Below are 17,472 nucleotides of genomic sequence, written 5' to 3'. Positions count from 1 at the left end.
GGCGACTTAGATCAGGAAATTCTTTTTCAATCAGAGAAGCAAATTCTCAGTGTGGTTAAGGAACACACTGAAGGCTACAAGGTGAGTGAAAACATAAAAGATCATTCATGATGGAAGGTCTCCACGTTGGGGTCCTTTATCCATGAGAGGAGCCCTGAACCCTGGGCTCTGGTCCCAGCCCCACCTGCTACTGTCACCTTTGTTAACTCACACTAACCTTTGTTAACTACTAGGGTAGGAGAGCAGGAACTGGATTAGATAAAGATTTTGCTTTTGCTCTGCTACTCAAGCCTACCGTTCACCACATGGTTTATGTCTTACATTTACGTCTCTTTCCTGAAACTTGTCCTCTTAGCCACTTCACTGATTTTCTTCTTTCTTCTATAGTCTAGAAGTTCTACCTTGCTGCTATGATTTTTTCTCCTCTAATTTGCAATCCTTACTTCTTTCCTAAGCTTGGTCCTGATGGCAGCAATGTCATCATTGCCTAATAGACTAATAGAGTCTAATAGACTGTTCAGTTCTCATCTTGGCTGGTCCCTCATGAGCATCTCTTTTGAAATAACTCTTCTGATTATCCCACTTCTCTCTTACTTCCTCTGCTTCACTGACTGGTCTTGGTCATCATTCTTCTAGCATTCAGATCAGTGCCTGCCATGGATAGGGACTCAACAAATGTTTGTTCAGTAAATAATGTAATAAATAATGATGATTTTTTTTCAGGTCTTAATTAAGACATTGTGTTCCGTTATTGAGAGATGTGTTGCTGGACCTTATATGGACAAATACGGTCAGGACCCTCAAGCTTCAAGATCAAGTTCAGATCATTCCCCTCCTACTTCTGGGAGTGGTAGTGTTACAACACATGCACCTCATGCTCTGACTTTCTCCTCAGGGCCCAGCAGACCTGCCTCCCAAACACTTCTACGTTCAAAATCATTTCACTCATTCTTTAAGGTCCAGTACCCTCTCTTTCACAAAATTCCCTAGCATCTTTAAATTTGGAAAAAATGTCTTCTTCTGGGCTCACAAAACATTTAAAAAAATGAAATTTTTTTCAAATGCTTTTTCTTTAATAGCTTCTTCACTTATCTGCATTGAGTTTTAAAAATCTGTGAACTTAAAAATCTATGCATTTATTTACTCAGTCATTTATCCCAAGAGTCTATGTTAAAAATATCTATTGCCTTTTTACATACTAGCAGATGTGTTTTAGCTTTTTTTTAATTTGAATTTTAACTCAACGTTTCAGCTAACAAAAATCTGGCAGTACCTGCCTTCACAGAAGCCTACACACTGGAAAGGCCTACACTTCAACGCTACCCTGGAGAACTTCACGCCCTATAAAATGGTCCAGGTGTGTGAGGTGATAAAATTATGGATGTTTGAAAAGTTTTGGAGGTTTGGAGTCTCCTTAGCCTCACGGACTCTCTGGACTTTTTCTACAGCTGAGTAGAAAGCTGTGGAAATTTAGAATCACAATGAAAGTGCTGACAAAACCTTCCACAGGCAGCTCTCAGCAGGCCCGTCCTTCCGCAATCAGAAGCTCTTTGTGAGTTTCGGGGAGTGAATCTCCATGTGGTTTTATGCTAAGGAATGCTTACACACCAAGTGAATCAGTTGCTCCCTTTTGCTCCTGCTTGCATCTGGCTCAGTGTGATGGGATCTCATCCCTCCCGATTGCATACATATAGGCTCCCATGCATGAGTGAGCAGTACGGTGAAAAAAAGACCTTTCTTAAATCAGTCAACAGGAAATGATCCCAGTTTTTTATTCCTGCTGAGCCATCAAGAAAATATTAGCCTCCATGTCTAAGGACTGCTTCAAAACCCAGTTTAACTCCAAGCTGCCCAGTGAATGTAAAAGATTTTTAGACTCGACTGTACGCTCTGTGATGGCACACATTTGTCATAGAGAAGAGGTTTCATAGCGAAAACTATTTCATCCGTTGTGGGCGATTCCCTCATTCACCCACCCAATCAGAATTGGGTCAGAAAATCCTATCGTGTAACTGTGTCTGTGGCTTCCTAGAAAAAAAAAAAAAGTTGTTTAGGAAAATACCATATTAAGCCACTTTTGAATTTTTTATTAAGTTGACCTCACTTTGACTGTGTTCAGCGAGGATTTGGGTTACTATTCACGGTAGTTATCTTTAGTTCTTAGAAATAGCAATTACGGTACATCAGTATTCAAAGTAAATATCTGCTCTGAGTTTGGGGTAAAGGTCAGGTGAGTGGGCTGCTGTTTCCTTTGTAAACAAACGAAAATGCCCAGAGAGCGTTGCTCATCCCCCAGCTCTACAGGGATTCAGTGGTTAGTCACCGCAGAGCTGAGAGACAGTGCATCCTGGGAGAGATTCAGGGTGAAGTCAGGATGAGACGCTCTGTGCTTCGGAAAAACAGTCCCCTAGATAGTTAGATGTGTATCTCAGGGAGAATTTTAATGAACCCAGATTCTTGCATCTTCTATACATAGAAAAGCACTGAAATCATTAACTTGAGATATCTGTTCTTCAAGACCAGAAGTACCATTTTACCAGGATGTATGCTGGACTACACGCATTCCCAGCCAAAAATCATATCCATCCTGGTTCCTTTCCTACCTCTTTGGAAGAGTTTCCTCGGAGCTAAATTATCTAAATTTATTTATCACCCTGAATAAAACTTAAACTCACAACTCCTACGTTGTACATTTTTTTTTTTTTAAGTTGACGCCTTGAAGGTACAAAGTGCTGAAAAATTACTCAAAGATTTGGGGAGGTTGGAGGTTGGCAAACAAGGAAGCCACAAGAACGGCGAAGGAACAGTGAGTGTCTGGGGACATCATTCACTGCAGACAGCCTTTATGTCTGTCTGCTTCTCTGTTGCACCAACCTCTCCGCAACTTTCTGCCAAGTTGCTGCTCTCCCAAGCCAGGCGTGTGCAATTGTTCGCATCTGCTCACCAGCTACCCTCACCCCACCCAGTCTATCACCCAGGGCCTGAACACGCATGCACCCATGCTCACTCACATCTCACTGAGAAGGAGAGGGAGAGAGAAGGAATACTGAGTGGAAAAATACCAAGATTTATGCTTGATTATTGGAGATAATTAAGTAGGACCTAAAAATAGTCATGCCCTTATTTCATATTATGTTCAAAATGATTCAAATTCAAAACTATTCACAGCTGTGCTGGGGGCTGCTACCACACAGAGTTGATTTCAAGCACTTGAATCAACGATCAGCAAATGAAGCTTCTCTCTGTTCTTCTAAGTATAACTTGGAGTGGTACCATGACTCAGGCTATTGAATGTGAAATAAAGGGATCAATAATATCATTACCCTCATGACACTTGTCGTTTATTCTGCCAATACTTTTCAATAGAGAGGAGCAGTGTGGCCAACATGCCCTGTCGGGTGTGTGAGCCTCTCCTTACAAAGATGTTGATGATGGTGAGTCTTTAAAATTCAACTCCATATATGTATTGATTAAGCAGACTGGTAGTTTACTATTTTAGTGATTGACTTATTGATAACCCCCAAATACTGAACGATGCAGAAACAGGCTGAAAAGTAAGACGTAGAGAAAAATACGTGTATTTTTTAAGTATATATGCAGGATTTACCCTGCTACTAGAAATATTTTTCAAGTATGAGGAACAAATCTAATCGTGTACCACAAGTAACACCAACAGTCCCACTCATTTGAGGAGACTGTTATCCGCCAGCATCGCTGAACAGACAGGTGTAGACAAAACCACTGGCCTCCCTCTTCTGGTTTTGTTCAGGTTGCTATCTTTTCTTTACTGAACATGACAAAATGTTAGGCTTCAGTTGTGACCCAGCTCAAAGGCTGCTCTTTTCATGAAAACTTCCCTGATTCTTCCAATATTCCCTGACGTCAGACAGCACCGCATTTCTACTTTCTGTGTATCATTTTCTTTCTTTCTTTTTTCTTTTTACTGAAGTATAATTGATTTACAATGTTGCAGCAATCTCTGCTGTACAGCAAAGTGACTCAGTTACACACATACATACATTCTTTTTTAATATTCTTTTCCATTATGGTTTATCACAGGAGATTGGATATCGTTCCCTGTGCTCTACAGTAAGACCTTGGTGTTTATCCATTCTAAATGTAATCCTTTGCATCTACCAACCCCAAACTCACAGGCCAACCTTCTCCCTCCCCGCTCCCCCTTGGCAAGCCAAGTCTGTTCTCTATGTCTATGAGTCTGTTTCTGTTTTGTAGATAGGTTCTTTTGTGCCATATTTTAGATTCCACATATAAGTGATAGCATACGGTTATTTGTCTTTCTCTTTCTGACTTACTTCACTTAGTATGGTAATCTCTAGTTGCGTCCATGTTGCTGCAAATGGCATTATTTCATTCTTTTTTTATGGCTGAGTAGTATTCCATTGTATATACATGTACCACGTCTTCTTTATCCATTCATCTGTTGATGGACATTTAGGCTGCTTCCATGTTTTGGCTATTGTGATCTGTATCATTTTCTATAAGAGATCATTTTATGTCACCAAAGGGCCTTAACATGGCCACCAACAGTATAGAGCACATTGAATAATAACAATTTTTTGGTCTTTCTTTTCCCTTAGGTTGAATTCTTTGAGAGCAGGGGCTATGCCACTTGGTTTTGTATCAAGTACACCTAGCCTAGGGCTTTGTCACCCAGCAGACATTCATTCTTCCTTTTATTCAACAAATACCCACCAACTGCTTATAATGGGCCCAGAGCAGAGGGTCCATGCAGCCGGGAAGTAATGCGTGCCAGCCGTTGCTGTGACATCATCACCCGCATCAGTCTCTATGGAATTTGTCAGCACCTGGGAGGGAGGGAGGACGTGCTGTCTTTTTTTAATACCCAGTGGGCCTTCACACTAACTACTATTGAATACATTTAACATATCCATAAAGCCAAAAGAAATCACAACTGTCCAGTGTAAAGGCTGCTGTTTTATAATTTTTGTGTGGCTTAGCTCTTTAAAAGTTTTCTTGGGTCAGATTTTTGTTATGTGTTTTGAGGAACCTATGTCTACTTTCCTAACAATTTTGGTTCAAATTAAAAGTGTTTGATGAAGCTGTTCTTAAAATTTTGTTTCATCAATAATGAGCTGCTGCTTAATTGAACAGATTTACTAAAGTTTATATGGTGGGCACAATGAAGTAACAAGGGAAGAAACTAGGACACGTCTTGGAATTAAGCCCTTCCTATTCCAATGGGCACCATGAAGAGCTCTTTCCCAAATCTCAAAAGATTTGTCCCATTGCCAGTCCTTGTCACATTTATTGCCCTCACTGACTTCCTGTGCATTTGGATCAGAAAGTTGAGACATTGCAGAACTCTCAAGAAACGTACTTTAAAATTGCCAGTTTGACATTAAGTATCAAAAGCCTTCAAGCCTGCAAGCTTGTCCTCAAATCCACCCATTTCACTTTAGGTATTTAACTAAGGCTGTAAAGATTTTCTTAATGTGTTTGTAATAGGATTATCATAGGATTGTCGATTACGGTGACTACAGCTGATCACTCATGGTTTCAAAAACAGGGAATTAGTGGAAAAGAAAAAGATAATCCATGTGCTAGTAAATCACGCAGTAGTTAGAAATGATGTAGATAGAATTATTTTTTTAATTTTTATTTATTTTTTTAATTTTTATTTTATATTGGAGTATAGTTGATTAACAATGGTGTGTTAGTTTCAGGCGTACAGCAAAGTGATTCAGTTATATGTACACATGTATCTATTCTTTTTCAAATTCTCTTCCCATTTAGGTTATTACAGAGTATTGAGCGGAGTCCCCTGTGCTGTACAGCAAGTCCTTTTTGGCTATCTATTTTAAATATAGCCAGGAATTCATAAATCAGTGGGCCCCTGGCTACCAGGCCCTTATTCCTGTGCTCAGTGACTTGAGTTAATCCTAGAGATCTTTGCATCCAACTGTCTTTTGACCACCTTGGGAGTGACACAGGACATATTTTCCCCATGGCTCTCTGATTTTGACAGCAAGGCTCGCCTTGGCCGAGGACGAGGTCCCGCTCCCAAAGTCTGTAGCAAACCTGATGCAACAGTGAGCTTAGCCGCTAAGCTGGGGACACCAGGCATCCGGGAAGAGCCACAACTCCAAAAAACACATATTTTGATTCTTATGTTTAGAATGAATAATCTGATAAAGACAAAGAATTGTCTTTTCTCTTTTTTTTTTTCTTTCTCTAAAACTTTACATAAAGCTCTCAAACGGAAAAGGTGATCTCATTTTCTCACACCCTCCCTCTCCTTTCCTTCTCCATCTCCATCATCTTTAGGATAAAAACTTCTCTGTGATGTTACAGATCTTTCAGGAAACTAGCGGAGACCGTCAGGAATCTCGGGCCACCCAGGAAGGTGGCTTGCCACACTCCTCACTTGTGCCTGGGGTTTTCACTTCCAGAGAGTTCTCAGGTGTGTAACCATACCAAGGGGGTGCCAAGGTCTTCTGGAGATGAGAACTTGACAGAGATTCAGTTTGATGTTGACTTTGAATTTGTATCCTCACGTACAGACCACCTCCTGATGCGTACGCCTGACCCCTTAAGTTTACTGAGCATTCACGGATGCAGTGGTGGAATAGCACTGTCAAGGAGTTTGGAGATCATCTAGTTTAGTTTGAGAAACCGGGACCCAGAGAGGTTAAGTGACTTGTACCAGGTCTCACAGCGAGGAAGTGAGATAAGCAAAGCCGGAGCCTCCCTCTGCAGCGTGTGGTGTCTCATGTCTAAAGAGGCTCGTCCACGGATAATTCACATAGGGGAGGTGGATAAAGCTCGCCTCCCCCAGGCTTTTCTCCTCTGCTTCTGTGCTAACACCCATTTTCTCTTTCTTCCATTTTGCTCACTAGCATGGGAGGCTCCCACCCCATGGACCTCTTTGACTCCCTTCTCAAACTTCTTGGACTGAAGCTATTCTCGTGTGGAACCAGGGTTGGGCCAGGAATTCATAAATCAGTGGGCCCCTGGCTACCAGCAAACACTCCATCTCTCTTTTCCTGTACTATGCCTCCCCTTCCCTCCAATTAGTAAAGTATCCAGCCCAGGCTTATGTGCTCCTTGCTATAAAAAGTTATAAGGACCTTGTAGAGATTCCCCAGACCAACCAGATCAGATGAGAGGATGGCCCAGTACATACAGCGAGTCACAGCAAGGCTCTGCTGAGACTGAAACAAAACGAGCACATTACAGAACGTTACCTGTTTAACAACATCTATTTCGTTACAGGATTGACAAATTACCAGGGAACTACGCAGAAAATGTTACCTATCCATCCTCCCCCAGCCATGTAGTCACCTGTGTACCCACTGGTCTGTCTAATTTGCTTCTAGAAAAGATTTCAGCAGCAGGCCCTAAGGAAACGTCGGGGCGGGTCTGTTATCAACGGAATCGTCTTACTGATGAGATGATCAAACAGGACGGCAAAACCCCAAAATATGAATCTGACTGTAATATTCATTTTATAAAACTTAGTACTACATAAACAATACATTATTAAATGCTGACAACATTTTCCCATATGACCTTCTTTGTAAAAATATTAAGGTAATCTTTATCGTTTCCTTTAATCTCTCACCTTTTGTGTCCTAATATCAAAAAGAAATGGTGGCGATTACCCTAATATTCAAATATGTATTATATATTTAAATTTATACATAAATGTATATAATATGTGTAATAGTTAATATACATACAACATTAGAGAGGGCTATAGGTCTTTTTTCAAATTTTTGGAAGTTATCGTACAAGCCAGAAAGCTTCAGTGGATTCTGTTCTCATATTGAGCAAGTGTAAAATCATAAGGATTTTTTTTCCTACTCGGAGGGCAGCTTGAGGGCAAAAGAGTCTTTGTGTAAATTACCCATGATAAGTGATGGTGAAGAAGAAAATAGGCCTCATTCACAGATACAGGTGTCAAGCGGCCGACAAGAACCCAGAGCACCATGACCTGCGTCAAAGGGTAACGGAACGGTCCTCGGGTTGTGAGAAAAGGAGCCGACCACCTTTCCCCAAATGCAGAAAGTGAGCTGCAAGCCCTTACCTTGGAGGGCCTGCAGGCTGTGAGTCTGTACGATAATGCAGAGCTGCAGCACCAGCTGGGGAGCGCTCTCCAGGAAGGTGGCGAGCAGGTGCAGCATGCTTACGTCTGCGTACTCGTAGACCATCTTCCAGTAAAACCTCCACCGGCCATTCTCTCCGCCCTGTCGACTTCGAATACCTAAGTATATCGTGTGGAAATACCTAGAAAGGAAACACAGAGAAAAAGAAAGACCGGAGTGATAACTAATCCTTCAAACACCAGGGCTGTTTTTTCTCTTCTGCAAACTGCCATATATGTGCAAGCACGTCCATGAAACAACTACCTTAGTGACTTATCACTTAAGGTCCCAAGTTGGCCCTTATTCTTAAAGGTTCACTTTGAGGAGTCACTGCAATTTTTGTCTTCGTTAAAGCATTCCACTGCATTGTAATAGGAAGAGGGAGGTGAGACACAGGTGTAGAAGGGGTTTTCCACCTTGATAATCTACAGACACCCTTCCTGGTCAGTTCCACCATGTGCTCAATGGTCCTCAGCAGATGGATGTCTCCAAGGGCATGATGCAAGTCAAGTTCTAGGACGTATGTGTTTGTAAACACTCCTGATGCCTTTTTCAAAAACTTTTACTATTGAAAATTTCAAAGCTATACAAAAGAAGAAAAAAACAGTGTATTGAATCCATAATAAAATTACCCCACTGCTTGAAGAAAATTTCCTGATAATAATCACCAATGTGGTAATCTTAAGTATCGCATATTAATTTTCCAAAAGTGTTTGGAAAAGTATGAGAATGAAAGCAGGCTGAAAGCCAGTGCCATTTCCCGCTGGGTGTGAAAGACGCTGTCTCTGAATGGTCATCACATTTTATTCTGACAAACTTGTATTTGTTCTTTAATACCATGAAAAAGAAGTCAAATTATCCTATGGGGAGAAAAGACAAGAGGGTATAGATACTACAAAGAAAGTAAAGTGACATAGTCTTTGATCTAATGACTGCTCTGGCTTTCTTGTTCTTTGGGTCATGGTGTGCTCATTCCTTATGAAAAGTGATGAAGTTCTCAAAATCGGGTCCTTGAGTAACAGGCCAGCGCCGTTAGGGAGAGAGTTTCTGAAACTGGTCCTCCTGCATCACCTTTGCTTCTGATCCATCCCCTGAGGGTCACATTGAACAAATCCAATTCATCTTTTCTACACAACCTTTCTAATACTGGAAGACACCTCAGAGTCCCCGGAGATTTCCACTTTCCTCCCCTCCCTTCCAAAAGTCCTAGTGTCCCCAGCCACATGTCCCATGGCCCCCCAAGTCCCCTGACACCCTGGTCACTCTCTGAACATGCTTCCATTTCTCCTTCACAGCACTTGGAACTTTAATTACTTCTAAATGTAATATGTATATATACAATGGAATATTACTCAGTTATTAAAAAGAACGAAATAATGCCACTTGCAGCAACGTGGATGGACCTGGAGATTATCATACTAAGCAAAGTAACTCAGACAGAGAAAGACAAATATCGTATGATACTGAAATGGAGCAGGACCCTATTGTTCTCCCCCCCCCGCCCCCACCATGTCCTCCGCCTGCCTTTTGTCTGTGGAAGAAAATTAGCCAAAGAATAAGTTTAATCAGAGAAGTGAGAAAATGCAGAAACAGGAAAACAGTCCTAGGAGACCAAATAATAATAGTTTAGTCCTTAAGCATAGTCAAGGACCCGTAGTTCCTCCCTAAGGGCTATGGATAATATTCTGAGCCGTATCCTGGGAGCTGTCTTACAGATACTGAAACCCTCACCAGGTGGAAGAAGGTAACTACATGATGACCAGGCTGTAGCAGCCATGACAGAAGCTGCCACAATTCCAAGAATTGGTCTCAGAGAAATGGAAACAAAGCAACCCTGGAACTGAAGATCACCTGTACCTAAAACAATCGAGATGACGCTGGTCAGACCACCGATGACCAATTTCAAGATGCCTGTCAGAGCTGCCTGTGCATGTTTCTGCATGTAGCCCCCTCCCTCTGCCTATAAAAGCTCTTGCTCCTTGAGTATCAGGGGGGAGTTGGCTTTGGGACAGGAGTCCGCCCTTCCCCCTGGTTGCCGGCCTCCAAAATAAAGCAACCTTTCCTTTCCTACCAACACTTGTCTCTCGAGAATTGACTTTTGAGTGGTGTAACAATATCACTTCTGTGCAGAATCTTAAAAAAGTGACACAAATGAACTTATTTACAAAACAGAAGCAGACTCACAGACTTAGAGGGCGAACTTATGTTACTGGGGTAATCGGGGGGGATAGATTGGGAATTTGGGATTGACATGTACACATGGCTATATTTAAAATAGATAACCAAAAACGACTTGCTGTACAGCACAGGGGACTCCGCTCAATACTTTGTAATAACCTAAATGGGAAGAGAATTTGAAAAAGAATAGATACATGTGTACATATAACTGAATCACTTTGCTGTACACCTGAAACTAACAAAACATTGTTAATCAACTATACTCCAATATAAAATAAAAATTTTTTAAATAAATAAAAATTTTAAAAATAATATGGATTTATGTTATATTTTCCCTCGCTGTGAATCCAAAGCTTTCCTCTGCTATAAGTGTCTTGATCAAGTGGACTGTAGGTCAACATTCCTAAGCTGTTTTGCCACAGTTTTTACTGATTTATGTAAAATTGGTTTGTATATTTTCCTTTGTGTTCCATTTCATTCATTCCTTCCATGAATCACATTTGAAAATTTGATTCTGGAACAGAAATAAAAGGTGATTTTGTCTTCCCATCACAGTATTATGGTACAGGACAGTGGCAGGGGGGAAGGTAGGGGTTACCAGAGCCGCAGGGACTCATTTAACACCTATACGTCACTGAATACAAAGGTTGCCTTCTTGCTTGAAGAAAGTTGACCAGAAAGTCGAAGTCCTTATAATAATTTTATCTGACTACTTAAAAATTCCAAGGTTGCCCCCAAACACACGTGTTATATATATAATATATATTTATACAAGCATTATATATATGGGTAATATGAATGTGCAAAAGATTTCAGAATTTAAAAAATTCAGAACATGCAAAAATTTCCAAAAAAGCCCAAGGAAGCTACATATGTAAAGACACAAAGATGAGGAAAATGCCCTGCATTCTGATAAGAAGTGTATTTTAATATGTAGCACTCTTGGCCTGAAATGCATTTTGCACATTCATGTTACCTTTTCTTAGAACGACCTTGTCTCTTTTCTCCACTACAGAAACTTACAGTTGTGGTTTAAAACTCTGCTAATGTATCTCACCTCAGAAGACCTTCCTCGATGACCCCAACCGAGAATCCTTGCCTGCACCCGACTTGTGCATGCCACTAACACGGGAGCTACCTCACTGGGTGGGTTTATCTGTTTCTGTGCTGGCTTCTGTTCCAGACCTCCAAGGCTGGAGGGTGCTCACTCATCACTGAAGCTCACCATTGAGCACTATTTTCTGTTCATGCTGGGATTCACCAGAGTGTGTTAAGTTGAATTGGGGGGAGAGTCTCAAATTCTATTTCTTTATAATTAGTTATTTTCATGAGACGGACCAAGAGCCTACATCATATCAGTTTTTGCTTCCAGCTGGACGCACACAATGGTTTATGCGATTAAGCGGACGTTAGCGCTATTTAGGGTATTACACAGTATCAGGAGAGTTTTCTACTTTCTCTAAATCAGCAGTGATGGACATCAGGGGTCTTATGCCCACAGCTCAGTCAGCTTGGGCTTTTCTCAAGTCGGTGCTCTGAAAAACGATGACAATAAAGAGGCTTTGCGATCACAATTGGTTCTCTTCCATCTTGTCAACATGTAAATGGTTTACCACATTCTGTCACGTTATTATTTTTTCTCACCACCTTCTTTATCAGCTGCCCGAAGGGAAGGTTGGAAGAGAAGAGGCCCAATGAGTGTGAGTAGAAATGTGGACCGTGAGACACAACTGTTCCCACCAGTTCCTCACATCACATGGTACGAAAATGTTGCCCCACGTGAATGGGGGATGAAAACACAAATCTGTACTTCAGTGTCAGGTTCTTTCCCCTCTGCCACGGCTATCTCCTGTGTGGGCTGTGCAGACACCAGCCCTCCAGTTGTAGAGCGAGTCCCTGAGAGAGGTCTTCAGGGCTTCAGCTCTTGTTCTACATTTGACCTGTATCATGCAGTTCCACGTCTGCTTCCCCAGAGCGTACAGCCAGAGGTTTGACTCTAGGGAGATCTGGTTTCATAATAATTTACTTCTCAGGGCAGGGAATTTTGTCCACGTTGACAAACAGCCCCAAACACCTCTCACCTAACTGGTAATACCAGCTTTTCTAGAGACAGAACATCAATGCAGAGAGCAAAGGAAGACTGGTCATATCTGTCATTCAGTTCTAACAAATGGGGACAGATGAGGGATTATTCAAAGAAGCTAGACTATTGTGTCTTTTAATCTAGCAAACTACATAGGGAATTGAGAAATAAATATAAAAGAATAAGCTCATGAGTTCTTTCCCACAGAAATTTAGAATGACGTGAAGAAGGACTTGTGTTCCAGTGAAAAGTCATTGTGTTCCAGAAACAGGGGCAGAACTGTCAAGTTAACTCTTCTCTGCAGATGTCTTGGTTTGTTTGTGTTTTTAACAGCTACCAGGACAAGAGCCTCGGAGTTACTTCTTGTGTTAAGCACCCGTAGGTGAGTTTCAAAAAGGGAAGAGGTTTTAAAACGGAAATATTCTGTAAGAAGTTATAATCCCTTGGGTAAGAACCAATGATGTGGTAGACGTGAGGCCTCAGGTCTGAAACTGAACCCCAGGAGACAAAGAGGCCCCCAACGAGGGACAGCTGTGTAAGATGTCCCTGAATCAAAATCAGGACCAAAGGAACTTGGGAGGCGCTGGATTGCACCCTTGGTCGTAGACAGCTATGATGGCAACGTGAGCCTGTGCTGTCTGCCTTCCATGAAGGGCCCTCATCACGGCTGCCTCTGCACCTTCACTCAGTGGATCTGACAAGATGCTTTCACTGTGCTCCATCCAACCCACCAGTGGAGCCTGGGAACTTACGAGGCCGGTCAGAGATGCCGAGGGGATGCCTTGATACGTGACTCCACAAGTTAGCTTTTTTTAAAAATAAATTTATTTATTTATTTTTGGCTGCGTTGGGTCTTCGTTGCTGTGCGCGGGCTTTCTCTAGTTGCGGCGAGCGGGGGCTACTCTTCATTGCGGTGCGCGGGCTTCTCACTGCAGTGGCTTCTCTTGTTGCAGAGCACGGGCTCTAGGCGCGTGGGCTTCAGTTGTTGTGGCACACGGGCTCAGTAGTTGTGGCACACGGGCTTAGTTGCTCCGCGGCATGTGGGATCTTCCCGGACCAGGGCTCGAACCCATGTCCCTTGCATTGGCAGGAGGATTCTTAACCACTGCACCACCAGGGAAGCCCACAAGTTAGCTTTTGAATGGTTCTTGGCAGCCATCTACTGGGTAGACAGAGTCGAGAAGTTCATGGCTGTGAGCTGCCCTCCTAGTCTAATCCAGATCCTTCACATTGCATTATAACACATGTCTACTCTGGGGGAGGGGAGGATGGCTGACGGCCTGTCCCTGGAAAACGACCCTTTGCATACTTGAAGACAAACGCCAAGCAGTCTCGTCTCCTTGGCACCTGTGTTATTTATTATGATTTAACTGGGAAGTATATTCTCCCCTCTGATTCTTATGGCCACTTAGCTTCTGATCCAAGTTTCTTTATCTGAAGGTGGAGAGAACCGTACCTCCTTCACGGCTGTGTGAGCGCTAAACAAGAAGAGTGTCTCATGCACGTGCTGTGTTCACGATGTGCAGGGATGTCGCTGCACACCAAGGTTATCGGTGTTCTGGGCTCATCTATAAGGCCACCTCTTTGACCCTAAAAATTCAGGCGGTTTTATGTCTTCGGTTCTTCTTGTTTCCTTTAGGCATTTTATTCTGGGGAGTGTTTCCATCACGCTGGATTTGGCCTTTGCCTGTTCTCCCCAAGGGCATATGCAGAAGGTCACCACTCTGCTGGGAAATAAGGTAGTTTCTACACCTCCTGAGTGTCAAAGGGATCCAGCATGGCGTCCAGGTGGGGCTTGGAGACGTCACTAAGGTTCTTTTTCTTAGGACTCTGCTTTGCTGTATTAATAAAAAGACAAATGACACCCAACAGGCATAGGTGACCAAGGAAGTTGATGTCAATGAAAAGACATTCATATAGGGAGGATTTAGAAAAAGCCATATTTATGGTTAAAATTTTAGCATAATTACCAATGAATTGCCTTCATTTAAGAAGGGAAAAAGTTTCAAGTCTTCTTCATCGAGGAGGAAGTATGCAGTAAGTACGAGAGGGTAGTGGCTTAAACACACAGCTCTCATTCCTGCTAACAGGAGATGTTCCCAGTAAACCCCACTCTGAAATGTCGGTGTGTCCAACTCCTCCTCTGAGGTGAACACGTTCAGAAGATGTTTGCCATCTTTACTGTATGACTGATTCATTTTCTGATAGGGTCATTCTAATTTATCGTCCTGTGGAACATGCTAATGGAAGATAGGGCTTTCCTTACATCACAGAATGACACCAGGAATTCTGCACCAACCTTATCAACACGATCTCATTCCTAAGAGTATCTTAATTTTGTAATTTCCCCAGCATTACTGAAGATGTAGACACACAAACACAACTACGTAACTCCCTACCGTGCCTCACACAAAGACACCCACACGTAACCCATGCCCTCCGCATACCTACACAAAATCTAGTCCATTGATTTTCTGAAGACGTAAATTGCATTTAAATTCTCAGCTCCTTTTCATCAATATTTTCCAGGTGCAAAGAGCAACCTGGACTAAATTCACAGCCCCTCACATTACCAACTTCAGACCTAAACATAGTACGGCAAAAGTGATAAGCTTGGGAGGAAAATTCCAAACATTCAGCATGTCAAGAATTATATATCTAGTACATATTTAATCTACAATTTAATGTGATTGAGATAATCTTTACATTACTTGTGGGGAAATGAGATGTATATAACAAGTTTCAGATAGTCCATATTTACAAGGAATACCTCAGTCCTTAAATAATATTTGATCAAATGTTAACTACTGATACAGCTGAATCAGAGATCATTAACAGCTATGAAGATGTTATGCATATATATTCTAATATTGCATTTTCTTTCTCTTATAGCACATTAAACAGGTTAGCTGTTAACAGATGTTATTTTTACTATCTGAAAACTGCAGAATAAAATCTGAGCAGAAGAGCTTTAAAGAAACAACATAAATAAACACTGATCCCAGCAACTGGTATTTTCTTCTGTGGCCTGGCTACAAGCAAAGCTGTAACTATTATATACGTATATACATTCACTATATATATATATATATCATAATACACACACATATGTCTGTCTATCGATCATCTCTCTCTCTCTCTCTCTCTCTCTCTCATCAACAGTAGGCACTGACAAGGGACGAAATTGTACGGTTTGTCATCTTAAATATTCTGTATTGAATATTTTAAACAACAGCCATGACCACAAAACCTTGTTTTGACACCAGAACTCAAGTTTCTGTTGTCTCCATTATGCCAATAACAGTAAAAATGACAATATTCTGTCCTATATTTCTACAGGGGAAAATTTCCTAGTGACTGGTGTTTTAAAATTAGTTTCTATTTCCCATCAATCATTCCAAGGGGGAAAAAATGTGCGTTAGGAGGGAACAAATGCATTGCTTGACCTTATGGTTGACCCAAGCGTTAGAGGTCACAGCCCTAAGAGGTCAGTCTGAGCCACGCTGACCCGAGGGGACCGGGGTGCGCTGTCACCCGCGCTGCAGAGCCATCCCCTCACAGCGTCCTGGGGATCACCTCTCACCCAGAGCCCCTAAGCGCTCCAGTGCGCGTGTGCGTGTCGCGCCTCTCCCGCACCTTTCATGGATATTTGCGATAAGGAAAGAGAGATGGAGAATATCCTCAGGGTCTCCCAGAAATCCTCCAATGGGACAAGAACCTCAACGGCTTTTCCTCACTCACGATACTTTTATTTTTCTCCCCAAAGCAACACTGCCTCTTAGACTAACGAGGCTTTGGCTTATCTCTACACGTATCTGACCTGTGAGCTGTATTTCCACCTCTCTCTCTCTTGCTCAGATAATTAGAATTAATTTGGGTTCTCAGAGGAGAATGGTACTCAGATATTAAGAGCTTCTATCATGGTATAGACCATTCTTACACAGTACGAGCTTACACAACGTGAAAGCATACTTGGTTGGCATCTTGTGTTTGATAAAAAGGCCCTTTGATTGATTTTATTTTTCGTCTTCTCTGAAAATAAAATTTACCTATGGGATATGGTTATTTTTGTTTTGTTTAATTTTCATGCGTACCTCTCATAACGATACTTATTACATAAACAAGTTCTCATGTATTCCTCAAACCTAGAGTAGGAAATAATCGAATTTTTTTCTCCACCAAATAAGTTTCCTTGTAACGGGCAGTGTGACCAGGGTCTCTGGGGCTACTTAGTAAATGCAGCTAAAACAGATGAGAAAGTTATTGAACTTGAAAGGAAGATTCTTTACTCGCTCTGAACACCTCAGAGCAACTGGTACCCAGCCTTCAGAGAAAATAAAAGGAGCATTTCTCCCCCAATTATTTTTTTCCTTAGAGTCCCAATATACTAATATTTCATGGTAAAATCAATGTACTAACATTTTAATAGTAAACAATGTGCTAAAATGGAGAAGGGCGGCTTGGAGCTAATATAGCAGTGACTACTGTTTGACATAATACTGACACGGTATAACTTAAGACTTCAAAAGATTGAAAGAATACTAATAGAAATTATTAACTATGTTTAAAAAAACAGATTAATAGAGTATTTGTTCCTATTACTCAGGAAATAGTGATTGTGGCAGAATCAGAACTTCTATCCTCAGCCCTGTGGAACTGACTGATTTTATGACAAATGAGGAAAGTTCCGTTGTGGGCATGTGTATAATGTTTTATTCTATTTAAAAGACAAGATATTGCCTTGCAGCTTTTTAATCCTTCACTTGGGCAGATTTATGGCCATTTATACTTTTAAAAGTTGGCTGAAAAATCCACAGGCCTGGGGCGTCTGACCCATCACATCCATTGGGCGGCCAAGTTGGTAGGGAAGAGAGAAGGAGAGGCAGGTCAGGGTACCACGTTACAGCCCAGGGTGGGCTGGGGTCCTGCCTGAAAGGTCCACGAGCAGATGTACATTACAGGGATCGATTTCACCCAGCACCACTGGACTCTCAGAGTTGTTCAGGCCCAAACACAATGATTTTGCATTCTCCTTCAGACACTTTATTACTGTTCATATTGTCGTCTTATTAGAATTTTATTGTC

General features: G+C 41.7%; 1 protein-coding gene across 1 annotated transcript in view; it reads right to left on the bottom strand.

Annotated features, from left to right (window-relative positions):
* XKR4 (XK related 4) overlaps positions 1-17,472 on the bottom strand; it is a 312,511-nt gene that overhangs the window by 91,994 nt on the left and 203,045 nt on the right. The window contains exon 2 of the mRNA XM_065895673.1: positions 8,069-8,268. Coding sequence (XP_065751745.1) covers positions 8,069-8,268 — 200 coding nt within the window. The remainder of the gene's footprint in view (positions 1-8,068; positions 8,269-17,472) is intronic.

This window comes from Phocoena phocoena, chromosome 17 (assembly GCF_963924675.1).
Source record: "Phocoena phocoena chromosome 17, mPhoPho1.1, whole genome shotgun sequence".
In the NCBI taxonomy this organism is placed as follows: Eukaryota; Metazoa; Chordata; class Mammalia; order Artiodactyla; family Phocoenidae; genus Phocoena; species Phocoena phocoena.
The sequence above is the reverse complement of the archived record's forward strand: the minus strand, read 5'-3'. Positions and strand labels throughout refer to the sequence as shown.